This window comes from Nannospalax galili, unplaced genomic scaffold (genome assembly GCF_000622305.1).
Source record: "Nannospalax galili isolate Female #2095 unplaced genomic scaffold, S.galili_v1.0 scaffold151, whole genome shotgun sequence".
Lineage (NCBI taxonomy): Eukaryota > Metazoa > Chordata > Mammalia > Rodentia > Spalacidae > Nannospalax > Nannospalax galili.
The window spans coordinates 586,033-613,656 of NW_008332087.1; the positions used below are offsets into that span (position 1 = coordinate 586,033).

General features: G+C 39.5%; 1 protein-coding gene across 1 annotated transcript in view; it reads right to left on the bottom strand.

Moving 5' to 3' along the window:
• The window catches only part of Sptlc3 (serine palmitoyltransferase long chain base subunit 3), a 159,081-nt gene that overhangs the window by 45,713 nt on the left and 85,744 nt on the right, over positions 1-27,624 (bottom strand). The window contains exon 7 of the mRNA XM_008827197.3: positions 6,904-7,009. Within this exon, the coding sequence (XP_008825419.1) occupies positions 6,904-7,009 (106 nt within the window). The remainder of the gene's footprint in view (positions 1-6,903; positions 7,010-27,624) is intronic.

Below are 27,624 nucleotides of genomic sequence, written 5' to 3' on the forward strand. Positions count from 1 at the left end.
GAGGAGAGGGAGAGAAGAGGGAGAGGGAGAGATTAAGAAGAGGAAGAGATTGAGAGAGGAGAGGAAATGGGGGAGAGGAAAATGAGAAGAGAGAAAGGGAAAAGGGGGGGGGACAGAGATAGAGTCACAAAAGGGTAGAGAAGAGTTGAAAGTAACTACTGTAATTCTTTGTTTTCATATGTTTAAACCATAGACTTCTGATAGGAAGTTTATCACTGAAATTATTAATTCTTAAAGTTTCACGTTTTGGGGAAGTAGATGGCTCCTCATCTCTTCTTAGACTTGGCATTTTGAGGTTTCAGCACATGTGTATATGTATAATTTTTGGAAGGGTTTTATAATGCTATTTGATTCCTTTTATTTTGTAAGTTTCGGCTCCAACTATGCTAGTTTATTTCCCAGTTTACTTGGGCCACCTTCGTCAATGGTATACTTTTGAGATATCTTTTAACCATTATGAATTGATAAGAAATCTCTACTTCTTTTTAAAAAATTATTGATTTAATAACCACATAATCAGAAGAAGCATTCCATGACAACAGCATTGACATATTCAACAACAATTTCCAGAGCTAAGATGAATGTGTTTCACGATTGGCTGTACATTTTTAGGTTTACGTTGAATCACTACAGTTATACAATATTGTACTCAGTATAAACCCTTTAAGACATAAAATTAAATGAGGTTTAACCTTTAAAAAAGATCTCCATTTCATTATTAAAATACACATTTTCATACAGAAAAATTCATTTTTAATGCAATTGACACTAAGATGTTTGCACATGCATTTCTAATCTCTATATATCTGATTATTACTAGTCACAGTTGGTTACTTTCTGAGCTCCTTGGCATCTGAGCATGGATATAAAGTCATCAGGTAGATTTCAATGGTAATGCTTTTCACATCTACTAATTATTAAGGAGCAAATTTTTATGCTTTGAAGAATTTTTTTTTAACATACAGCTTTAACATATTCAGTAACCCACTCCAGAGCAAGGATACATCTCTTCCAAAAGTGGCTGTAAATTTTTAGGTTCACAGTTGAATTAATACAGTTATACAATATTGAACTCAGTATAAACCCTGTAAGATATAAAATTGAATGAGTTTTTACCCTTTAAAGAAGATCTCCATTTCAAGATATGCTGTTTCCTACATTTTAAAAATATTCTTTTTAATGTTTTTTAGAAGCAGCATATCATTACAGCTTTAACATGCCCCAAAACAGTTTCCAGAGCAAAGACACAGCTCCTTCAAAAGTGGCTATAAAATTTCTAGGTTTGCTGTTGAATCAATACAGTTATACAATATTGAACTCAGTACAAGCCCTGTAAGACATAAAACTGAATGAGTTTTTAACCCTCAAAAAAGATCTCCAGAGGAAACATTTCCTCCATGCTTCCAAGTGAAGCCAGCCATGATCAAGCAGGACCTTTGACTTATCTTCACGTAGGTGGAACTGGTAAAAGAAAGGGGCCAGGGGCTCCTCTCAATCCCATGTGATCCCTGAGAAACATCCTCAAATGACCTTAAGAATAAAAATAAATTGGTTTATCTGGGCCAACTGTATGGCCTTAAACACCCTAAAGGAAAGTATAACCAAAGAGTAAAGGGGCCAATATAATTTTTTCAGAGTCCATATGCATAGCTAAAGGCTATGTAACAAGCAACAATGCCAGATAGGAGATACCTTCTTTTGAGTTGTTGGCCAGGGTGGCCAAAGGGACTCCCAGATAGTAACCCAACATAGAACTGGGAAAATAAACAGCAGACCCCAATCTTATCTAAAGGAATATTGACAACTGATTGCCGCTAGATGAGGAACAGCTGACCTTCTTAAAACAAAGACCTCTAGATAGGCTGACTAGATTCACCAGATGGACAAGTAGTGGGGAATGGCTGGGGGTGCTGACAACATAGCGGACAGTAGCAGGGATAACAGAGTATAAGGGCTTTAGTTGGGGGAGGGAGACTATGGTAGGGTGCCATCTGGGAAGTGGGTATATAGTTGAATAAGATGGTTTGGGATGTTCTGTGTGATATATACACACAGAAAAAAAATCAACAAATTAAAAAAATGCATTATATTTGAGGAGGAAGCATAAAAGTTTACACCGCATTAATTAGTAGAGGTGGTGAACATTACCATTGAAATATACCCAATGACTTTATAGACATACACAGGCACCAAGGATCCGAGAGCAAATGATTACAACTAGTAATAATCAGAAACAAACAGATTAGAGATGCATGCACCAATATCTCAGTGTTAGTAGTAAAAACAATGAGTCTTTCTGTAAGAAAGAAATCTGTACTTCTTAGAGACACAGAACCACAAAAATATTTTTATGGCAGAATAAATGTTAGGGATAAAGGTGACTTTTAAGGTTAAATATCAGTAAGAGGACTTTTTTAGCTGGGTATGAGCTAGTCCAATGGATCAGGTAAAGGGAAGGATAGGGCTCTGGAAAATAACAAAACCAGTCTTGGCAGATTCTGATCGGCCATCTCCCATGACCAGAAGTGCATGTTCTTCTAGTAGATTCCTCAACTTTATGCCTAGTTAGAACTTCATCCATTTCTTGCAAAAATCTAGTTGTAACAGCCTGAATTGTGGGTAAGGATAGCTTTCTAAGAAAGCTCCACATGTTCCAGGAAGGAGACCACCCCAGAGTACTGCAGGTGTGGTAGACCAAAATTTGTAAGTAGAGATATCAGAGGCAGCTTTTGTCATGATCCTTTGGCTCAGCTCAGCCCTGGAAGGTGTATTTCTCTTTCACTTTCTGCTGGATGCGATACACCTTTGTTACTTGCCTATTCTGTTGTTATCCTTTGGGAGCATAAGACTGTTACCACAGTTAGGATTGGAAGGAGAGCAGAAGGAATCATATTTCCCCAATCCACAGTTATGAATTTAGAACAATACTAGAAAAATACAGAGCAGAACACTAAAATAATAATATTTGACTTTTAGGCTCAACTCCTTTATTCATGGAACTTTAGACTTCAAGTCTTGGTTCCCTTAACTTACAGGTGGAGAAACTGAAGCCTAGGTAGATAACTGTAAGTCAGGTACATGGCTTTGCAGTTTCTGCATTTACTTATTGGATGTGGACAGACGGGCTGACTTTTCTCTCTCAATCGAGCCTTTGTCTCACCAGGGCCACCTGCTTTTAAGCCCAGCTCCACTCCCTCTAGTTTATCTGTCCCAGGGAAATTTATCTAGGCCTCTGAGCCTTATTTCTTCATCTTTTTAATAACCTCAGCAGGCTTACTCAAGATTGCACATGTGAAAGGTTTGGCAAGGAATAGACACATGGGCAGGGTGGGTCCTCCTTCTGATGTCCATCTTCTGGGTGGATGAAGAGCAAACTTTGCTACATAGACACCTTATTGTTTTCCAACTTGAAACCTCTTCAACTGAAAACAAATGTGATTATGAAGACAATTACTCTTTGTTGTGGACTTTCTATGGGTTCTGCCTCTGCTAGAGACTAGCATATAGAGACTTACTTAATTCTTGCATAAGTATCCTATGGAGGGTACACAGGTATGGGAACAACAGGGTCCTAGACCTGCCTTCAAACCCTGCATCTTCAATATTTTATATAAAAACATATAGAACTCTCTACAAAAATACTAACCCATATAATTTGCCATTTATTACTATTACTACTACTACTACTACTTATTATTATTATTATTATTAAATTTTGTGAAGTTTCCTGGATTCTTAGTCTTGGCACCTAGATGTTTAATTTTTTTCTTTGACTTTTCTGTCTTGAAGTTTGCTAGAAACGTTCTGATTTGGTCAACTTTTCTCTCTTTGGCGTTACAAACAAAAATGTTGTGAGTATTTTGTGGTGCGGTACTTTGTCCATGGTCATAGACAAGTAAAAAGTACAACGAAACAATTCTAGAAGTTAAAAGTTAAAGGAGGTTTAGGGTAGTTATCAACCAGCTATATTATATATCTATAACACACTTCTCAAGAATGGAAGTGGACTTGTGAACTATTGATTTCACCCTGGTGTAAATTTCATCTTCTGGTGATAGTTAAAAATTAGCATGCTCATGTGAAGGCTTTCCGACTGAAATTTAGTTCTAAAATTCGGTTAGGCTAGGCTTGTTTTACAGACCCACAAACTTAGACTTCCTGTGGAACTGAGGCTGTTGAAGTGGTAAGAGTCCTATGCAGAGCAGAGATCAAAGGAAGGAAACTCTGGGGCAGCAAGTCCATGGAAAACGAGGCTTCACTCTGCTTAAATGCTGGGTTGACTGAGCTGTAATAGATCATTGCAAAGACAGATGCCTGCAAGCCACACCATTGCTGCACACACAAGATAATTCCATCAGCAGTTACGGTGTAATTCACCTTTCTTGGAATACAGGTTGGCACTGTAGTGTGTTTGACCTGGGCCGATCCCTTAAAACAATGGCAGTTTCTGGGGGGCTCAGTGGTTAAGAGTACTGGCTGTTCTTGCAGAGGACCCAGATTTGATTCCCAGCACTTACATGGCAGCTAACAACCTTTCGGTAACTCCAGTTCCACGGGATCTGATGCCTTCTTCCGACTTCTGTGGGGATTGCATGACACGGGTGCACTTATGCGCAAGCAGGGGAGATGCCCATACACATAACAAAACAAAACAAAACAAAAAGAAACAAAACAATGCCCCACAATGGCAGCTCCTGTTTTTGCTTCCTTGGAAGCCCGCTGCTACGTTATAAGAAAGTTCTGGATAGATAACCAAATGAGAAGAATGCTGAGAATGAGAAAAGAATCCTAGTAAACTTCCGAAAGTCAGTCCTAGATATCCGAATGAGGTGAGTATTCCATGCCTAGCTGAATTTTCAGCTGAATGCAATCCTGTGAAGAAGGTCCAATTGATATCATCCTCACCCAGAAGAACTGACTCACAGAACCAAGGAAAATAATAAAGATCACTGTAAATTTTTATGCTTTAGGGTGGTTTGTGACAGAGCAATAGATAACTGAGAACTTACTAGGGCTAGTAAACCTAAATTGTGGTTTGATGCTTTGCTGGCTTGGAGCCAGAACTCCATCCCTGCATACCTTGTCCCTGGTATAACCATTATCAAGTCCTGCTGCTGGAGTGGTTTCTGATGGGAATATCTGTCAGTAAAATAGTGTTGGTCTTCTTAATTATACTCATGATCAAAGCACATAAAAATGTAACTTTCCTCTAATGGAAGAAAAATTCTGTTTCTTTGAATTTGTGTTTTTTTGACTCTGGTTGAAGGAGATGCCCAGTCTGCCCTCCCTCAGCCAGTTCATCCTCCTGTGAGTCCAAGCTTGAATGACAGGTATTTAGACAAAGGCTGCTTGCATCCCAGGCTGGAATCTGGTACAAACCACACAGGGAGAAAGCTTTCCATTTAAGGCTATGACAGCCCAGACTTAATATAAGATTACTTCCTAAAAGTAGCAAGTTTAGGGTCAGTGAGTACTTAACTATGCTAGAACAGGGCTTCAATCTTGGCGCAATTGCTCTTTTGAACTCCAGAATTCTTTGATGATGTGGGTTGTCTTGTGCTTTGCAGAGTAGCACTCTAGCCTCTCCCCACTAGATGTCAATAGTGTTCTACTGCGCTTGTGGCCGCTAAGTACTGCCAAATGTGCTCAGGGTGGAGGTAGGTGCAAAATTATCCCAGCTGAAGACCATTCGTTTAAAGACTTCATAAACACTGGAAACTCTGTACTCTTAGGATTGACCTTAGGAGGTACTGTTAAGGGGTTCAGAAAGCTGTGGACTGGAAATAGGAACTGCCATCTTTGCAACCTCACAGTGTCACCAGGAGTATACAGACCACTAATTGTTGGGTAGGAAGTACTAGAATTAGAATGTTTAAAAATGACCCCTGTTTTCCTATTATTTTCAATTTGGGGGAATTAACATTTTTTCCCCCAAAGCGGATGGTGCTTTCTTTTCTTGGTATTGATTCATAACAGACAGTATTTACTCATGAACAGGGCAGAGATGGTTGATAAGGTAATGCTATTTTTGTTCTCAAGCCTCCTTTGTAGCCAGACTCTTGGTAGGGGATTAATTAGGCCTTAGTTCCTCTATTTTAATGAGCTTCACATCTCTAGCACCAGCTCATAGGGAATACTGCCCTTGTTTCCTCTGCTCTAAGGATTGTTTGAGAATTGATTTAGGAAGGGACACTCTGAGATAATGTTTCTTTAGCTTTACGGACTAGGGTATAAACAGAAGAAATGCTTGGATGCAATTTCCATTTGAACCATGGTAATCAATTTAGACAGAGAATGAAAGAAATTCAATCACAACCAGCAATATAAAAGTGCTGGTCTGACCGACTGAGTGAGTATTTTGTTGGCTCAGCTTGAACCAGGCAGGAAAACGATCCTGAGCATATTGCCAGATGCTAAGATCAGCACACCCCTGTCCCTGCTCTGGAGAGAATTGCACTTGAGGTTAGTCCCCTGTGTTCTGATGGCAATCGTTAACCAGGTTCAGCAGGCAGCAGATGGTTGAGTATACTGTCTAGCTAGGGGCCACCCCCTGAAACATCTATAACAGACACAAGTCAAGGGACATTCTGATGTGGAATAACCCAGGCACAAAAGGTCTTTGGAATTCTAGGGCACTAAATAGAACCAATGCAAGTTGGCAATGAGGACATGTCTGAGGAAGCCTTCACAAGAGTATCAGCCCCCAAGGTGTCCCACCAGACTCACAGAGTCACAGAAAAGACAGGAGACCCCAGACCTTATCATTTCCATTGGTATCTCTGTCTTTGGTCCCTCCACAACATCTATAAGCAAATTGGTTTTATGGCCAAGAAAGCCAGTTTTCTCCATTGTTCAGGTTTCTGTGTGCCTCTGAGTCTCAAATCCCTCCAGTTATTCACGTACCTGTAGACGCCCTCCACCACGATAAGAATCTTTTTCCATGCTCTGCCAGTGCGGGGTTGGCCATTGATGATAGCCTCTCTCAGGAGCTTCTCTAGGTTTTGTATATCTTTAAATAATATGAAAAGAGAAACTGAATTACTAGGGGACTTTTATTTTCCTTCCCCATTTTGTTTCTCTGGTTTCTGGTATTTATTTGTTTATTTGTTTTTTAGGGTCGTACTCAGACATGGCCTTTCAGAGAGCAAAGTTGGAATAAGACCACCTATGTGAGAGAGAAGTCTATTTTCTAGTAAAGCTGAATAGTTGTGTTTGTCCAAGTAGGCAGTCAGGCTTGATTTTGAACTCTCTCAGTCTCAGATGTTTCAGCAGAACCATTCAGGCTGTGGAGTACTTGATTGTCCTGGGTGAAATAGTTGGAGAGCTCTGCACACATTATGAATAAGTGACCATCACCGAAACCCAATTGCATGCCAGGCATCCTTCTAAGCTTATTCTATGTTATAGGTCATTTAATTCTCACAGGATCTCCCCCGACCCCGGAGAAGCCACTGAAAGTATCTTCATTTGGTAGTTGAGGAAATGGGGTATAGAAGGATTTGGTACACTGTCCAAGGTCTGTGTTCATAAATGGCAAAGTCAGAGTTTGAACCTGTCTCTTCTATGCTGAGATCCACATTTGTAACTACAATGTTTTATTGCCTTATGTGAGAGTCCTTGTACCACCTTTTCAAATGCCATGATGAGGTAAAACAGGAAAGAAGGGTGAATGTTTGGTAGAACACCCTTGCTCACTTTTAATGTCAAATAAAATCAATTGTGACATTTCATTTATCTTCAATCTGAGGCAGACTGCTGGGCTTGGGCTGTGTACCATTTGGAAGGGCTTAGCCATCAACCTACCTATTTGTGTTTTGTGTGTTATTTTATTTTTAACATTAAAATTCAGAGAGAGAGAGAGAGAGAGAGAGAGAGAGAGAGAGAGAGAGAGAGAGGAGAGAAGTTAGAGGCTTATGTGCATTTTTCTTTTTAGATTTGTTGCATTTATACTTTTTTTTGCACAGGGTAGCCCACTGGCCCTGGGATAGCCCAAGGAGAGGATGAAAGACAGGTATGGTAGTTATCTCAGATCACCTGCAATGCTGAAGCACAAATAAGTAGATTGGTGTATACTACTGAGGCTGTTAGCTTTCTTGTTATAATAAGTTACCTAGTATAGTCTCAGAAGACTCTTTCTGAATCAGCCTCTGCATATCTTCCTGGGATATTTTCTCTGTGTTCCCCAACACACAGCCTCCTATTCTTCTATATGCTTTTTCCTTCTTCTCTGGAGAGTATCCATTCATCACCAAGCCTCAGTTTAGACCAGTAAAGGATGCATTACTGAGCAATCCTCCCCCTGCCCCCACTGTGTGTCTCTCTCTGCTTCTCTGTGTCTTTCAAAGATTTATTTATTGTTTTTATTTTATGTGATGAGTGCTCTTGCCAGCATGCAAGTAAGTGCACCATGTGCATGCAGTGCCTGAGGAAGGCAGAAGAGGTTGTCAGATTCACTGGAACTGGAATTATAGATAATCGTGGGCCACCATGTGGGTGCTGGGAATTGAACCTGGATTTTCTGCAAGAGCAGTATGTGCTCTTAGCTGCTGAGCCATCTCTCTAGCACACCCCTCTCTCAACTCATGAATCATCTATTCTTTTTTGAAGCACTCATCATGTAGCTGGTTATTGGCTTTCATGTCTCTACTTAATGGAAGGCAGGGACCATTCATCTTTCTGGCACTAGTTCAAGTGCACAGTATTAGTACAACATCAATTTTGGATGATTGAACCATTTTTCTTTTTATAGATAAAGAACATAGACAAGGAGAAGGAGGGGATCCAGATAAGAATTATTTGATAGGACAACTGCATTCTGTCTGCAGTGATTTTTTTTTTTTTTTTTTTTTTTTTTTTTTTTAAGAAACCATGCTTTTTGATTTGTTTCAAAGACAAAGCTCTCTTAAGGACATTTCCAAGGGATGCCACATTACTCACCACTAGATGGCAGCCAAAGGAGACAAAAAACAAAACAAAAAAACAGCTTTACTGTTTCAAAAATTTAAGAATTCATAACCCTTCACCTCGCTATCTTGTTTTTACGTTGCTTTTAGGTTGAGTGCCTACACCACTGAAGGAATCCGGGAGTAGAGGAACCACCTGCCTTTCCTATAATCTACTGAAGGCTGTTAGTCTCTGCATGCATAAAGAGATAATAGGTCAAATATTTCTGTTTAAGGAACCCTTCTTTTATATATTTTATTTATTGTTTTTGTTTTATGTGTATGAGCGTATTGCCTGTATGTAGGTAGATGCACCCATGTTGTGCAATGCCCATGGAGGTCAGAAGAAGGTGCTGGATTCCCTAGAACTGGAGGTACAGATGGTTGTTAGCCACCATGTGGGTGATGGGAATCGAATCTGGGTTCTCTGCAAGAGCAGTCAGTGCTCTTAACTGCAGACTCATCTCTCCAGTCCTGGAACCCTTCTTTTTCTAAGTTTTTGTACATAAATGACATCCTAATAAAAACAAGTCCAAGTGAGCTAAATTACAAATAATTTTAAAAAGGAGTATTCTAAGATTAAAAAATAAATCTTTAAATTCACAAATGACTTGAATGGTGAGACCCAAGTGAGAGGATTCTGGTGGACCTCATGAAACTCAAGTTTCTGCACAACCCTGAGCAGAGGAAACATCAATCAGCTCTGGTTTGCTCGGCGAGGCATGACATCACTCACATCCTGCAATCACAGAAACTAGACGGGACATCACCCGGTAGTTTTCCTTCTTGTTTTCATTGTCTTGCTCCACAAGGCTACAGTGTATGAGTTTCAGGGGATTGTGATTTCTGTTCTGAGGCCTGTGGGATGCCTATTAAAGCAGGTACACCTGTATTATCTTAATTCCCATGACACCTCTGAGAGGCAGCTAAAAATGATTAGGGTTTTCTTTTTCTGTTTACTTTTTTGTTTTCTGGATGAGCAAGCTAAAGCCAGAGCCACTAAAACAAATAAGCAAACATCACCACCAAAAACAAATCCCTAAGATACACCTATTTTCATTAGTGTATAATAAAGCTCTGAGATAGGGAATTTGAAATAAAGAATAATTTTGATACCATCAAGGCACACACAATGCCACTGGACAACGTTGTTGTAAAGTTATAATGACACACTATGCACTTGTAATGACCATTAATTTGAGCACTAATGATGCCTTAGATATTATTTACCACAAAGCCTGACTCATCCAGGTTTCCTTTGCTTTGTGCAGGACGGAGAGGATAGACCTGCAAGAGGGTTTTGAAGACTTAGCCATCAAAATGAAAGGAAGGAAGCCATATCCAGGTCCCTGGTACAAAGTTGTCCTCGTTGTTCACAGGTGTGGTTAGCTGGATTATTGAGTCACTAATTACTGTAATAACTCAACTATATGCCAAAAGCTATAGTCAGGCTTGGGTGACAAATATGCTTGGCAAGCTCAAGTCTGTGCCTATCCTTAAATTCAAAGTCCTGATAATATCTGTAGGCTTCCTAGATGCAAGACTGCTATAGATATGATCTTATGATAAGCGAACACAAGGAAACAGGAGAAGCAGGCAGGCAGGTTTGGCGTAACTCAAACTATGATTTCTGGAAGACAACAAGCCACTTACTTCTGCTCTGTTTTTACCAGAGTGACAGTACTGTTTCTCCCTGTAGGGTCCCTCCTTTTCCCCTTGTGAAATTGTGCTTCGTTCTGCTGAGGGCCTAGGTTCCCTATAAGATCTCTGTCTAGAACTTGGGTGGAATCTCCCTCCCTGCTGGTGAGTTGTTCATAGTGTCAGGAGGTCCTCTATGCAGGATGCTTGGGGAGAAAAACAACCAAAGGACTTACTCAGCTGTGGACCTTGTGTATTACAATACCAACCTTCTAGGAAAGTGGCCCATTGGTGTATAAAAATGGCATGATTGGAACTGGAGAGATAGCTCAGTGGTTAAGAACACTTGCTGTTCTTCCAGGTTTGATTCCCAGCACCCACGTGGCAGATGTCTTGTAACTCCAGTTTCAGAGGATCTGACAGCATCTTTTGACCTCTGTGGGCATTGCATACACATGGTGCCCTTACACACATGCGGATGAAACACTCATGTACATAAAAATAATAACTAAAAATAAAAAATTAATGACTGTTTTATGGGGTAACTACTTTCTGATTGGATTTCAGATCTACCCCACTGAATAGAAAACATGGCTGGGGAGGTCACAGGCTCTAAGAGTGAACTGTTTCTCCTAAAAGAGCATATAACCAAACTGCTTCCTAAATATTCATGTTTATACCCACAGTCTTGAACAGAGGGGCTTCTTATTTTTATTTTTCAGTGGGTGGTAGTTAATGCAGAGGCTTATAACTCTCCAATGTGTTGACATTAAGTGACTGTTGAGTGCCCAGCCTAAACAGGTCATCAATTTTGCCCTCTTCAAGACCCAAAGAACACCATAGAAAAGGAGCGGAAAAAATGGAAGAGCCAGAGGACAGTGAGGAGATCTTTGAAACACCGTCCTCTGGATGTGACATGGGCACTGCAAGTTTGAATGGCAACTATAGATACCTGAACAAGACCTGTACAAGACTGGGACTTATATTCCATGGATGTGGAGAGGCTTATGAGGCCTTCCCTTCCCTGAGGAGATATTCACAGTTAATGGTTTTGTGTGAGTTGGGGAGGGGCAGTTTTGTTGTTTCACTGCTGTAGCTGTCAGTGCCCACGCTCCAGTAAAACCTCCCACCCATGCTCATGCAGTGAGAGGGGGAGGGGGAAATTTGGGAAGAAAGTCGTCAGCAGAAATGGGGAGGGCATAAGATAGGGTAATGTAATGGAAGGTGTATGTGATTACAGTACACTATATGGGTCTGAAATTGCAATGTGTGTGTGTGTGTGTGTGTGTGTGTGTGTGTGTGTGTGTATAAAGATCTACCTTCACTGCCCATTTCTCTGCCTTCTGTCTCCTCTGGGTAGCAGAGGTAGGGCTGGAATAGCTGCCTCTGTTTTCTATATTCTCCCTGGCTTCACTGGGGGTTTTACTTTGTCACTCAAGGCTCCTTTAAACCTACTTCTTGCTGCATTTATAATCACATTTTGTTTCTAACTCCATGGACTATTTGCCAAAAAGGCTTTTCCTTCTGCTTAAGGTAGGTACTTAGTAGTTTCTTTGTGAACAAATAGGTGAATCACAAACGAACACTACATTTTACTCTCTCTGATTTCTTCTGCTCATTTTTACTTCTATTCTTGTTCCTTTTGAGGAGCAAGATTCCAGTTTCACCCTTCAATCAAGATTCACTCAAAAGTGAATTTATTACACAGTAAGTAGGGTTTTTTGTTGTTGTTTCATTTTTTTTTTTGAGACAGGGTCTCCTTGTAGCTCTAGCTGGCTTGGAACTCATTATGTAGACTAGGCTGGCCTCAGTCTCACAGAGATCTGCCTGCCTCTGCCTCCTAAGTTCTGGAATTAAAGGTGTGGGCTTCCATGCCCAGCTGAAAGCAGTAGGTTTTAAATGAAAAAAAAATTGTTTATTGCTGTTCCCTGCCAGCTTTGGACCCAGGCAGGCCCCAATTCCTCTGCCTCAGATCCCTGGACTAGCTTCCTAATCCTGACTAAACTCCCTAGCATAGACTCCACTGGCTTGTGATCTGTCTGACACAGACCAGCCCTCTTAATAACCTGAGCAGCATACCTACTACCCTGTCCCATCATGCACCCAGGCCAGTCTACTACCCTGCAAGAACCTGAAACACGCACCAGTTTATTTTCCAAACCTAAACAAAAATCAACCAAGCTACATAATCTGTATAAACAGAATCAAAATTAAGTTAAACAAAAGAAATTCCTGCTGGACACATAACCAACAAAGAACATCCACATGGCCAAACAGCAGCACAAAAACACAAATAATATGAAAAAACCAAGAGAATATGTCCCCAAACAATACCTACTGAAGTGCACTACAATGAGAACCACACTGAACCACACTGTGGAACCCCAGGATGCAGAAGTTAAAAGAACAATCATAAACATGATCAAAGAACTTAAAGAAAACACAGGGAAACAACCCAAAGAACTCAGAGAAAGGTACAAACTTGTGATGAAAGCCCAAGAATATACAAATATCAAAATAATGAAATATCAAAAACAATTCATGACTTGAAAAGTGAATTCACAAGAGAGATAGAAATAGTGAAGAAAACCTAGATGGAAATGAACACAGGGCTGAAAAACCCAATAAACCAATGAGAAACAGAAGGAGAAAGCCTCACAAGTGCAATGAATGAAACAGAAAACAGAATATCAAGACTGGATGATAAAGTTTGAAGATCTGGGCTGCTTAAGCAAGGACTATGTAAAATTCACAAAATACAAGAATGGAATACTCATAAAATATGGGACAACATGAAAGAACCAAATCTCTGAATTATAGGCACACAGGAAGGAAAAGGACCTCAGGCTAATGGTGTTGAATAGAACTTCAACAGGATTACAGAAGAAAACTTCCCTAAACTAATGAAAGACCTACCTATAGAGATTCAAGAAGCACATAGAACACCAATTAGACATGAACAGAACAGAAACTCCCCATGCCATATCATAGTAAAAACATTAAATGTACAGAATAGAGGGCACTGAAAGCTGCTAGAGAAAATCAAAGGCACCAAACAGATCTTCAATAGGATTATAAAGAAAACTTCCCTAAATTATGGAAAGATATACCTATAGAGATTCAAGAAGCACAGAGAACACCATTAAGACATGATCAGAACAGAAAGTCCCACGACATATCATGGTAAAAACATTAAATGTACAGAAACAAGAGAGAGTACTGAAAGATGCTAGAGAAAAACAAGTTACATATAAAGGAAAATCCATCAGAATTACAGCTGACTTCTCAATGTAAACTATGAAAGCCAGAAGACCCTGGACCAAAGTATTCCCAGTTCTAAATGACCATGGATGCCAACCCTTAATACTTTATCCAGTAAAACAGAACAGAAGTGGAACAGAAAAATTTTCATGACACAAATAGGCTGAAAGAATTCATGTCCACCAAAAGATCCCTACAGAGACTACTCAAAACAACACAAAGGACTGAAGAAGGGAATAAGTATACCCAAGAGGCTACAGAAAGAAAACAAAGACAAAGATAATAATGGAAACACAAAACAGAGACACACACACAAAGAAATAAATATGACAGTATTTAATACACATCTTTCAGTGATAACACTAAACATCAGTGGCCTCAACTTCCTTATCAAAAGACATAGGCTAGTGGAATGAATCAAAAAAGAAAACCCATCTTTTTTTGTCTTCAAGAAACTCATCTCACCTTCAAGAATAGACACTACCTTAGGGTGAAAGGATGGAAAAATATATTCCAAGCAAATGGCTCTAAGAAGCAAGCAGGTATTGCAATTCTAATGTCTGATAAAATAGACTTCAAATTAAAACTAATAAGAAGAGATAAAGAGGGTTACTTCTTTCTAATCAAAGGAACAATTGGCCAAGAAGATGTTACAACCATGAACATATATGTACCAAACTCCAGAGCACCCAATTCCATAAAAACAGTAGTCCAGGACTATAAAACAGAGATTAATTCTAACTCAGTAATATTAGGTGGCTTTAATAACCCACCATATTCAATAGACAGGTCAAACGGACAAAGAATAAACAGAGAGACATGAATTAAGTGATATCTTACATGAAATGGACCTAAAAGACATCTATAGAATATTCTAAACAAGCACTAAAGAATACACTTTCTACTCAGCAGCCCATGCAAGTTTATCTAAAATTTGTGGCCACATTCTGGGACACAAGACAAATCTCAGCAAATACAAAAAATTAAACTAATTCCATTCATTCTATCTGACTACAGTGCAAAAAAGCTTATAAATCAACAGCAAAAGCTCTAGTAACTACGCAAACTCATGGAGATTAAATGACACATTCCTGAATGATGAATGGGTCAAAGAAGAAATTAAGAAAGAAATAAAAGTATTTTCCTGGAACTAAATGAAAATGAGAACACAACACAACAAAACCTCTGGGACACTTTAAAAGCAGGTCTAAGAGGGAAGTTCATAGCTCTTAGTTCCTATATTAAAAAAACAGAAAGAGCACATATAAATGACTTAACAGTACACCTCAACACTCTGGAAAGGCAATAACCAACTCCAAACGTAGTACATGAGAAGAAATAACAAAAATCAGATCAGAAATCGATGAAAAAGAAACAAAGAAAACAATACAAAAAATTCAATGAATTAAGACCTAGTTCTTTGAAAAGCTAAACAAGATAGACAGATCCTTAGTCCAGTTAACCTAAAGAAAGAAAGAGCAGATTCAAATCAATGAAATCAGAGAGGAAAGGGGAAACATCACAAGAGACACCCACCAAACAAATCCAGGACATTGTAATGGAATTTTAAAAAAACCTATACTCCGTTAAATTTGAAAATCTAAATGAAATGGAAGAATTTCTAAACTTGTGAACACAACCAAACTTACACCAAGAAGAGATCAACAGTCTAAACAGATCCACAACAAATAGGGAAACTGAAATAGTAATACAAAACCTCCCAACTAAAAAACAAACAAAAACAAAAACAAAACAAACAACCCCCCCCCAAACCAAACCAGGCCCAGATGGATTCACAACAGAATTCTACCAGACATTCAAAGAAGATCTGCAACCAATGCTGCTTAAATTATTCAAAAAGATAGAAGCAGAGGGAGAACTTCCAAACTCCTTCTATGAAGCCAGCATCACTCTAATACCAAAACCAGATAAAGACACAACAACAACAACAACAACAACAACAACAAACGATAGACCCATATCCTTAATGAACAAAGATGCAAAAATTCTCAACAAAATACTTGCAAACCACATACAGATATGCATCAAAAAGATCATCCACCGTGATCAAGTCGACTTTATTCCAGAGATGCAGGGATGGTTCAATACACATAAGCCAATAAACATAATAAAACATATAAATGGACTTAAAGACAAAAAACACGTGGTCATCTCAATAGATGCAGAAAAGACTTTTGACAAAAATCCAACAGGCATTCATGTTAAAAGTCCTAGAAGGAATTCATATGGAGGGAACATATCTCAACATAAAGCTATATACAACAAACTCAAAGCTAACATCATTCTAAACAGAAAAACTGGAAGCATTCCCATTAAAATCAGGAATCAGATAGGGTTGTCCACTATCTCCATTCCTTTTCAATATAGTGCTTGAAACTCTTGCAAGAGCAGTAACACAAGAGAAGGAAATTCAAGTAGTACTAATTGGAAAAGAAGAGGTCAAATTATCTCTATTTGCAGATGATATGATCTTATACATAAGAGATCCCCAAAATGAAAACTGTTAGAAATGATTAATACTTTCAGTAAAGTAGCTGGTTGCAAAATCAACTTTAAAAAAGCAGTGGCTTTTCTATATACTAATAACAAGCAATCAGGAAAAGCATTCAAGGAAATCCTACTCACAATGGCTTGAAAAAATACTTAGGAATAACCTAACCAAAGACATTAAAGATCTCTATGAAGAAAATTTCAAATCTCTAACAAAAGAGATAGAGCAAGACACTAGTCATGAATTGGTAGAATATTGTGAAATTGACTATCTTACCAAAAGCAACCTATAGATTCAATGCAATGTCAATCAAAATACCCATGACATTCTTCACAGAGAATAAAATTCATGTGGAATCACGAAAAACTCTGGATAGCCAAAGCAATCTTGGGCAAAAAGAACAACACTGAGGGGATCACCATACCAGATCTCAGATTATATTACAGAGCTATAGTCACAAAGAAAGCATGGTACTGGCACAAAATGGAATACAATAGAAGACCCAAATATGAGTACATGCAATTTCAATCACCTGATATTTGACAAAGGCGCCAAGAACACACAATGGAGGAAAGACAGCATTCTCAACAAATGGTGCTGGCAAAACTGGATTTCCACCTACAGAAGGATGAAATTGTACCCTTATCTTTCATCCTGCACAAAAGTTAGCTCCAAACGAATCAAAGACCTCAATCTAAAACGTGAAACTCAAAAAGTGCTAGAAGAAAACATAGGCAGTATCCTCCAAGATATAGGCACAGGAACGGATTTTCTAAATCAGACACCAGCTGATCAGGTTTTAAGGTGAACAATAAATAAGCGGAACCTCATTAAAATACAAAGACTCTGTATATCAAAAGAAACAACCAAGGAAGGGAAGAGGAAACCCACTGAGTGGGAGAAAATCTTTACCAGCTACATATCTGATAGAAGATTAATATCCAGAATAAACAAAAAACTCAAAAAAAAAACCCCACAAAGAAACAAGAAAATAAATGACCCAATAAAAAGATGGGCTATAGACCTGAACAGAGAAGAGAATTCTCAAATGAGGAAATAAAAATGGCTAAGAAGCACCTTAAAAAGTGCTCAACATCCTTAGTAACTAAAGAAATGTAGATATAAACCACTTTAAGATCCTTCTTACCCCAGTCAGACTGGCTAAGATCAAGAGAACAAGACTCCAAATGCTGGAAAAGATGTGGAGAAAGAGGAATGCTCATTCACTGCTGGTGGGAATGCAAACTCGTGCAACCACCATGAAAAGAAGTTTGGAGAACTGACAAAAAGCTAAAAATGAACCTATCATATGATCCTGTTATACCACTTTTTGGCATATACCCAAAGGACTCATGCTACTGTACATCCATGTTTGTTGCTGCTCTATTCACAATACTAAGAAATGGAAACAACTTAAATGTTCCTCAGCTGATGAGTGGATAATGAAAATGTGGCACATTTGCAAAGTGGAGTTCTACTCAGCATTAAAAAAAGATGGGATTATGAAATTTGCAGGTAAATGGATGGAACTAGAGAGTGTTACTAAGTGCAGTAACACAAATGCAGAAAAACAAAGTGGTGCATGTTCTCCATCGTTTGCGGATTGTAGCACCAATCCCTTATAAGTGAGTATATATATATTCTGAGGTAACACCAGGGGCCAGAAAATTGCAAAGGATACAGGGAGGTAAAGGAGAAGAAAGAACCTGAAAGAGGGGGATAATAGAGAACAGATGCTACCAGGGAGGAGATGGGGAAAGTGGGAGTGTTCAGTAGGAAGGAGAGGAGGGAGGCACATGCAAGGTATGTGTTGGGGAGGGGAGGGAAGTCAGAAGAGGAGGGATGGTGGTAGAATGTTATTGGGGGGAGGATGTAGATAATGGGGGCACTGGGACTGGGGAGGGAGGAGGGAGGCTGGACGGAAAGAATAAGAGTAGAGATGAATTAATCTTGGGAGCTTAGGAAACCCAGAGGGAAATATGATGCCCCTGAAACCTCATGAGAAATGTCCATAGTGTCTAAAAGTCAGTGAGTATGTATACCTGGGAACTTCTTGGCAAGGAATTTGGTGCCAGACAGAAGAGACCTCCCTTTGAATGGTTGGTGAGAGTGGTTCAGAAGACTCCCAAAATAACACAGGTTATTGTCAAACCTCTTGGTTATCTCCAAGAACTAGTAGATAAGACCCTTCTGCTGAAGACACGACATGCTCAACATGCTTTGGGTACAAGACTTAAAGTAATGGAGCAGGAACTGACCTGGTGGCCTTCTATCCAAAGTTTGCCTATCATAATGCTAGCTGATAATATGCAAACTGGCAAGGGAGACAAGCAATCGATGGTCCAATCCAGTCGTAAATCCTAATAACCAAAATGACTGGCATGACAAACTACCTCTATTAGTGCAGTAGTGGCACTGTTATCTTGGGGGCAATCAAGAGCTATCTAATTGAACTTAAAGTCCTCTCAATGGGTGTGAACTCATGGGTGGCACTGTAAACTCAGCTAAATATACATGGCAGGAGAGAAAGTAGATCCTAGAGAAAATCCTATCTCTTTCACAACTCTAGACAAGTGAAATTTCTTCCCATATGCTAAATATAAATTCTTATATTTACAGACAAGCATACCATACACCACTCAACAAAAAGCTCCTTTTTTTTGCAACAGATAGAGGCTACTGCAGAATTCCACAACTCTTCAGACACAGAGAATATATGTCTGAGAGATGCCAAGTACTAGTTGACACATCTACAGTTGAACCTCTACACTTAAGGCTCATGGAACAAGGGGTAGAGAGAAAAGTAATGCATCTCTCAACTCTCACCAGTATAGCGTCCTTCTACAACGAGTGTGATGCACACAGAAGGCCACGGCTGGCCAAGTTTTAAAGAATAAGAGACTGTGTGTATCCTTGGATTGGACTCCTATATTGAACCTCACTCACCCACTGCTCAGGGACCATTGTGGCAGAGGGTCTGGAAAGACTGTAAGGGCTAGTTCATGAATACAGGGAAACAGAGGCTTTCAGGCAACTGAAAGGCTGCACATGTGAACTTGTGGCAGTGTGGCATGGAGCATAGGACCCATGCCAACTCAATTAAACAAGGGCTCAGAGGGGAGGAGAGAAATGCGTGGCAAGTTGGCCGTAGACTGGGAATTATCAGAGACTGATTAAGGCTGGATGAGGGAGAGTATGCCTTACATCATACTAGTCAGATGGGCTGACTAGACTTTGGTGGACAAATTTACACTGAAGGACATCTGGGTACAAATGCTTGACTGGATGGGACTTAATGTGTATGTGTGGAATACATGAGGTCAGGTGGGGGAAGGGGACATGGATGGGGGAGGGGGCCTAAATTTGATTAAGAACTGTTGTATAAAACTGCAAAAGCTCTGGGGGCTGGAGAGATGGCTCAGCTGTTAAGAGCACTGACTGCTTTTGCAGAGCACCCGAGATCAATTCCCAGCACCCACATGGCGGCTATGAACTGTCCTTAACTCCAGTTCCAGGGGAAATCTGAAGACTTCTTCTGACCTCTGCAGCATTTCATGATACAGGTGCACTTGCATACATGCAGGCAGTACACTCATACACATGAAATAAAAATAATAAATAAAAATATTAAAAAACTGCAAAAGCTCAATAAAGAATTAAAAAAGAACCCTTGGAAAAAATTATTTACTATTTTTATTTTATGTGTATGGATGTTTTGCTTGCATGTATGTAGTGTACCATGTTGGTGCAATAGCTGCAAAGGCCAGAAGAGGGTGTGGGATCCCTTGGAACGGGAATTATAGATGGTTGTCAGCAGCCATGTAGATGCTGGGAATTGAGTCTGGGTCTGCTGGAAGAATGGTTAGTGTTCTTAGTCACTGAGCCTTTTCTTCAGCCCCAGCAATAGATTTTTAAATAACTGCAAATGATTACAAAAAATTATTCTTAAGTCAGCAAGACTGACAACTTGAGTTTGATCCTGGGAACCCACATTATGGAAGGAGAGAACTGACCGCCACAAGTTGTCTCTGACCTCCACATGCACACTGTGACACATATGCACACCATAAAGTAGATGTAAAACATATTATTCTTACTTTTAAGGCAATGATGAGGAGGACTGACCTTTATTTAATCTTTGGGGGAAAACAAAATCACAATGGCTTTGGCCAACTTTTGAGAGCAAAACAAATGTTTTTCTGAAAGTCATGTTTCTTTTCCATGTGATCATGTGGTATTTTTTGGTACAATGAAAATTTGTTGTCTTTGAGTTTCTATAAAGCAAACTTGGAAAATACTTTGGTTCAGATTTTTTTCCTTTAAAAAGTTTCTAAACATTTAGGACATTAAAAATTTTGAATTGACATTTTTGAAAACATGTAGCCCTGTATAGAGCCTAGGAGTCAAAGTTTGGGAGTTTAAATCCCAGCTCTGCCTCTTACTAGTTGTGTCTCTAAGCAAGTTATTTCAACCACTTAGTCATTCTGTTTCATCATCTATAACAAGGAGAAGATAATATGTGCCTTGTTGTATAGTCATGAAGCTAAAATGGGTTAGTGCATGCAAGGGTACTCTACTATTCACTACTGTTAAATAGGAGAAATCACTTCATTAATTAAATAACCTGGTTGAGGAGCCTCTGTTGCACCTGACCAAAAGATGTTCTGATTGGTGAATGAGTCTAAACCATGTGTATAGGTTCCACCTTCTACTTAAACAACCTTCAAACAACTATAGAATCCCTTATTCTGTAGATGAAGCAGTATTTGTAATTTTCTGGAAAATACTAGATCCTTTGTTCCCGTCGTGGCCTCAAATTGCTGCTAGATAACATTTCTGTTCTTTCTCTTCCGGCTTTTTAAAGCCACTCCAAAGTTTTTGCTTTCTTGAACTTCTGATCTCATAGAAACTCTCTCAGCTGAAAAGACCACGTATCCTTTCTGAGCTTAGTTTAAGACTCCCTTTGTGATTCTTTGGGGCCTGAGATTTCTTACCACAGCCTTGCTGCTCCAGGTGGGGTCCTGAAGAGTAATTTAAGCGTCATCTGGGAGTTTTTCAGAATAGAATCTCAGGCTACTCCACAGACCCACTGAATCAGGGTTCATTTATTTATTTCCCCTAGGCTAGAAATTGAACTTAGAGCATCATGCGTGGTAGGTGGCTGATCTTCCATTGAGAACTATATCTCCAGCCCAGAATTTGTATCTTAACAAGACCCCCAGGTACTTCGTGTGCCGTTACAGCTTGAGAAACTTTTAGTATACAAAAATCCCTGAAAGAATATACTCTTTTTAGAAGATAAAAGCCTACTCAGGGTCTGAGATCTTAGAATGCTCAGGGTATAGTATTTACCAGTTACCATTTATTTCGTATATACTCATTTACCAAGATACAGATACCCCATAGAGGCTCTTGCCTCAAAATGCTCCAGACTCCTCAGAGAGGGTTTGTGGAGTGTATCTCCTCAGAGAGAGGTAGCTCAGGAGACCCACCTCTCTCTGAGGATCTAGAGGCAGTTAATGACTGCAGGAGGAGAGAAGGCGTTTTCTTCAGTGGTATAGTTACTGATAAGTTGCTTATACCCTTGTAAATAACCCTTCACACATGATTCTGTAGGCAATGCCAATTAAACTCATTGCTTCACACACGCACACACACACACACACACACACACACACACAAAAGTACAAAAAGCACTAGTTGGGTTGAGGAAGGGCATCAACTGGAGTAGGAGGAAGACAAGAAAGGGTAATGAAGTCTGTTCCCATGGGTTGTCCTTGGGCCTTGGCACCTTCCTGCTGAAGCTCCCAGAGAGCACCTGACTAGCTGTGATGAGTTAGCCAAAGCTCGCTAGACATGCTATCCCCATTTGGGGACCATCCCCAATCTGTCTGCACAAGAGCTTATACACTCTTTGCCAGTTAGTAAGAACCAATCCATCCTGTTACCATTGGTTCTCCTTGGGTCCTGACCCCTTCCTGCTGAAGTTGCCAGGGAGAACCTGATAAGCTGGGAGAGTTAGCAAGATCCTGCTGTCCTGCAAGGTCACCATTCTCCTGCTTTGGGACCAGCCCCAATTGTTCAGCTGCAGGGCTTGCACCTTCTCTGCCTAGATAATTAGAACTGGCCCAGCTGATCCCCATCAGCTTGTCTTGGGCTTAGGCTCCTTCACCCTCTTGGAGCACTCTTGACTAGCTTGCCTGGATCCATCTGGTTCCTCCAATAAAAAGTCAAAAGAGAGAACCTGAAGTAAAGCCCATCTGACTATTCACACCCAATGGAGAAAGCAATCAAGCTACAGCAAAAATATAAGTAGAATCAAACTTCAACTGAACAAAGGCCTGCCTGAGTTTCCTGTCATGCACACAACCAACAAAAGAAATTCATATGCTCAGAACACAATAAAAATGGAATATGAAAAACCAAAACAATATGTCTCCATCAATCCCACCTGTCCTAAATAAGTGTTATACAATGAGAACTACATAAGGAATGCCAGGACACAGAAACTGAAATAACAATCATAAACATGATAAAAGAATTTAAAGAACACACAATTCAAAGAACTCTGAGAGGATAGAAATAAAATCCTGACTGACACTCAAGAAAATACAAATATATGACTGAACGAAATGACAAAAACAATTCAAGACTTGAAAAGTGAATTGATGATCCAACCCTAGTATTAAGTCCTAATAACCACAACTACTATGACCAGCACAGCAAATTATATTGGGGCAGTAGTGACACTTTTATATTGGGAGTAATCAACAAATGCTTAATTGGACTTAAAGGGAACTCATGTGTAGTACTGTAAATATAACCAAATACACATGACAGGAGAGGTCATAGATCCCAGAGAAAACCCTAAGTCTGTTACATCCCTAGACAAATGTAATTTCCTACTATATGCTAAATATGGATCCTTGTATTTACAGAGAAGTATGCCAATCACCACTCATCAAAGCAACTCCTTTTGCAATAGATGGAGACTATTACAGAGGTCCACAACTGGTTACACACAGAGAACAACTGTCTGTGAAATGCCCAACTCTAAGTGACACATTTACAATGAAGCCTCTAGACCTAAGGCTCACGGAACATAGTGGAACAAACGGCACTAACGAAGAACATTAAGGCATCTCTCAACTCTCATCAATGAAGTTCCCTAATTCAACAGAGGGCAATGAATACAAAAGGCCACAAATGGTCAAAGTGAAGAGAATAAATCTACAAATTGTGGGTCCTTGGACAGGACTACTATATTTAACTCCACCCACCCAGGGGTCAGGGACTATTGTGGAAGAGGGGCAGAAAGACTATGAGATGGGGCATGTGGTACATGACCATATGGAAACAGAGTCTTACAGGCTCCTGGGACCTTGCTAATATGAATCTACAGCAATGGCATCAGCCTGCACAAGAGTCATGCAAACCCACAAAGTCAAAAACCCAGCGTAGAACTGGGTAAATGGGGAGCAGGCCCCAATATTAACCTAAGAACTATTGGTAGCTGATTACTGCTGGATGAAAGAAAACTGATCTTCTTTAAAGGAATGACCCTAGATAGGCTGACTAGACTCCAGGGGATGAACTTGCACTGAAGGATATCTGGGGATACTAACTTGACTCCATAGGCCTTAACATAAATGACAAAATGCATGAAATCCAGTAGGGGGTGGTGGCTATGGGAGGGTGTGGATGGAGGAGGGGGTATAAAGATGTTTTATATGAAACACACAAAAATTCAATAAAAATTAAAAAGTGAATTTACAAAAGAGTTAGAAATATTGAAGAAAATCCAAGCCAAAATGAGGATAGAATTGAAAAATTCAAGTCAATCTGAAATGACAGAAGAAAGCTTCACAAGCAGAATGAATGAAATAGAAAACAGAATACCAGGACTGGACAACAAAGTTGAAGAACTGGACTGCTCAAGTAAAGAATATGACTTAAAGGCAAAAATAACATGATGATCTTAATAGATGTAGAAAAGGCTTTTGACAAAATCCAATATGTACTCATGGCAAAAGTACTAGAGGGAACTGAATTGGAGGGAACATACCTCAACATAGTTAAGACTTTATACAACAAACCCACAGCCAACATCATTCTAAATGGAGAAAAACTGGAAGCATTCCCATTAAAATCAGGAACCAGACAGGACTGTCTTCTATTTTCACTCCTTTTTCAATATAGTGCTTGAAGCTCTAGTTAGAAGTAATAAGACAAGAGAAGGAAATTAAAGGGATACTAATTGGAAAAGAAGAGGTCAAATTATACTTATCTGAAGATGATATGATATTATATCTGAGATTCCCAAAATTCCATCAGAAAACTTCTGGAAATGATCAGCACTTTCAACAAAATGACAGGTTACAAAATCAATTTACAAAAATCAGTGATCTTTCTACATACATATAACAAGCAATCAGAGAAAGAGTTCAAGGAAACACTTCCATTCACAGTAGCCTCAAAAAATATCTAGGGATAAACCAACCAAAGACATTAAAGACTTCTTCAGTGAAAAGTTTAATCTTTGAAGAGGTTGAATAAAACACAAGGACATGGAAAGATCTCCTGTGCTCATGAACTGGTAGAATTAATATAGTGAAAACGACCAATCTACCAAAAGCAATTTACAAATTCATTGCGATCCTAATCAAAATCTCCATGACATTCTTCACTGCATGTGGGGACCTAAAAGCCCCACCTCACATAGGTCCGAAAGGAAGTTACTGGGGGCGCAGCCTGGCTTGCTTTGAAAGTCTGAAGAATACTTCCCCACTGCTGAGGAGTGCATGATCAGCGTGTGACCATCCTTAAGATACACCCTCAGCGGGGGAGGGGGGAGTTCCAGGTGCCTTTATAAGCTTTGAAACACCTGCAATAAACGAGTCTCTGCCTGACTAAGACTCCCCGTTGCGTCTGAGTGTCCCCGGGTAATGGGGGCAGTGTGGGCTGGCAAAAGGCGTGCTTCCTCATCCCCAGTACTCACCTCGTCGGGGGCCGCTGGTTTGAACCCCTGGCAACTGCAATAGAAAAATACATCCTAAAATTCATGTGGAAACACAAAAGACTCTGGATAGCCAAAGCAACCCAAAGCACAAAAAGCAATGACTTCGATCTATATTACAGAGCTATAGTAACAAAAACAGCATGGTATTACAGAAAACAGACTTATAGACCAGTAGAAAATAGAAGATCCAAACATGAGTGCATGCAATTACAGCCACCTGATATTTGACTAAAGTGCCAAGAACACACACTGGAGGAAAGACAGCATCTTCAACAAATAGTGCTGGTAAAATTGGATCTCCATGTAAAGAGGAATGAAACTGGACTTATATCTAACATCCTGCACAAAAGTAACCTCCAACTGCATCAAAGATCTCAATGTGAAACCTGAAACACTGAAACCGTTAGAAGAAAACATAGACAGTAGGTACAGGAAAGGACTTTCTAAATTGGACATCAGTCACTCAGGAACTAAGATCAACAATTGACGAAAGAGACCTCATTAAACTAAGAAGCTTCTGTACAGCAAAGGAAATAACCAATTGAGTGAAGAGGAAGCCCACAGAGTGGGAGAAAATCATCAGCTACACATCTGACAGAGGGTTAATATCCAGAATATACTGAAAAAAAGAAGAAAACAAATGATCCAATTAAAAAAATGGGTTATGATTCTGAACAGAGAGCTTTCAAAAGAATAAATAAAAATGGCTAAGAAACGCCTTAAAAATGTTCAACATGCTTAGTAATTAGGGAAATCCAAATCAAAACTCCTTTAAAATTTCATTTAACCTCAGTCAGAATGGCCAAAATCAAGAGAACAAATAACTCCAAATACTGGAGTGGATGCAGGGAAAGGGGAACCCCCATTCACTGTTGATGGGATTGCAAACTAGTGCAACCACTGTTGAAATCAGGATGGAGAACTCTCAAAGTGAAAATAAATATACTATATGATCCAGTTATACCACTCCTTGGCATATACCCAAAGGACTCATCCTACTACACAGATATGTGCACAGTCATGTTTGTTGCTGCTTTTCTCATAATAGGTAAGAAATGGAAACAACCTAAATGTTCCTCAACTGGTGAACGGATAATGAAAATGTGATACATTTACACAATAGTATTCTATTCAGCAGTAAAGAAAAATAAAATCATGAAATTTGCAGGTAAATGGATGCAATTAGAATCTGTTGTACTAAGTGAAGTAAAAGACTCAGAAAAACAAGTGACTTATGTTCTCTCTTGTGTGTGGATCTTAGCTTCAAATCCTTATATATGAGTATATGTCCTGATGTATCCACAGGAGCCAGGAAAATGGAAAGGAACTGTGGGAATGAAGGATACTAAGGAACTGGAGTGAGGGGGATAATAGGAGATGGGAGTTATCAAGGGGGAAATGGGGAAAAGGGGGCGTTTTATCTGGGGAGGGAGTAGGGAAGGTTATGTGGGGGGGGGAGTGAGAGGTGAAATAAATATTTCTTAGATGGTGTGAAAAAACCAGAGGAAAATATATTAGTTCAAAGTCCTACTGAAAAGTACATATAATATACATATATATCACAGAATACACATACAATATATGTGTATGTGTGTATATATATAGTATATCTATATGAATGTGTATAGCTAGAGGCTATATAACAAAAATCAGAGTGCCAGGCAGGAGTTGTTGGTAAGTGTAGTCCATGAGACTCTCAAAATAATGTAGGCTATTGTTACAGCCCTCAACCCCTCCCAGAATTTCAAGGTAAGAGCCTATTTCTGAAGACAGGCCATACTTAGGCCACAGGACTTGGAACATTTGGACTGGAACTGACCTGGAAGCCTCCCCCTTGAACACTAGTATGACGATACTATGCAAGTTGCCAAGGGAGAAAACCAATCAATCATACTACCCAGCCATAAAGTCTATTAAACAACAATGACTGGCCCTGAAAACTATTACTATTGGTGTAATAGTGGCACTTTTATCTTGGGGATAATCAACAGCTGTTTAACTGAAATTAAGGGCTGCTCAGTGGGAGGGAACTTAGGTGTGGTACTGTAAACATAGCCAAATGCACATGGCTGGAGAGGTCATAAAGCCAACAGAAACCCTACTTTTGCCATATGTAAATTTTTGCCAATGTAATTTCTTACTTTTTTCTAAATATGCATTCTTATATTTACAGATAAGTGTACCTCTCACCAGTCATTAAGGTAGATTCTTTTTTGCAACAGATGGAGATTAAAACAGAGTTCCACAACTGG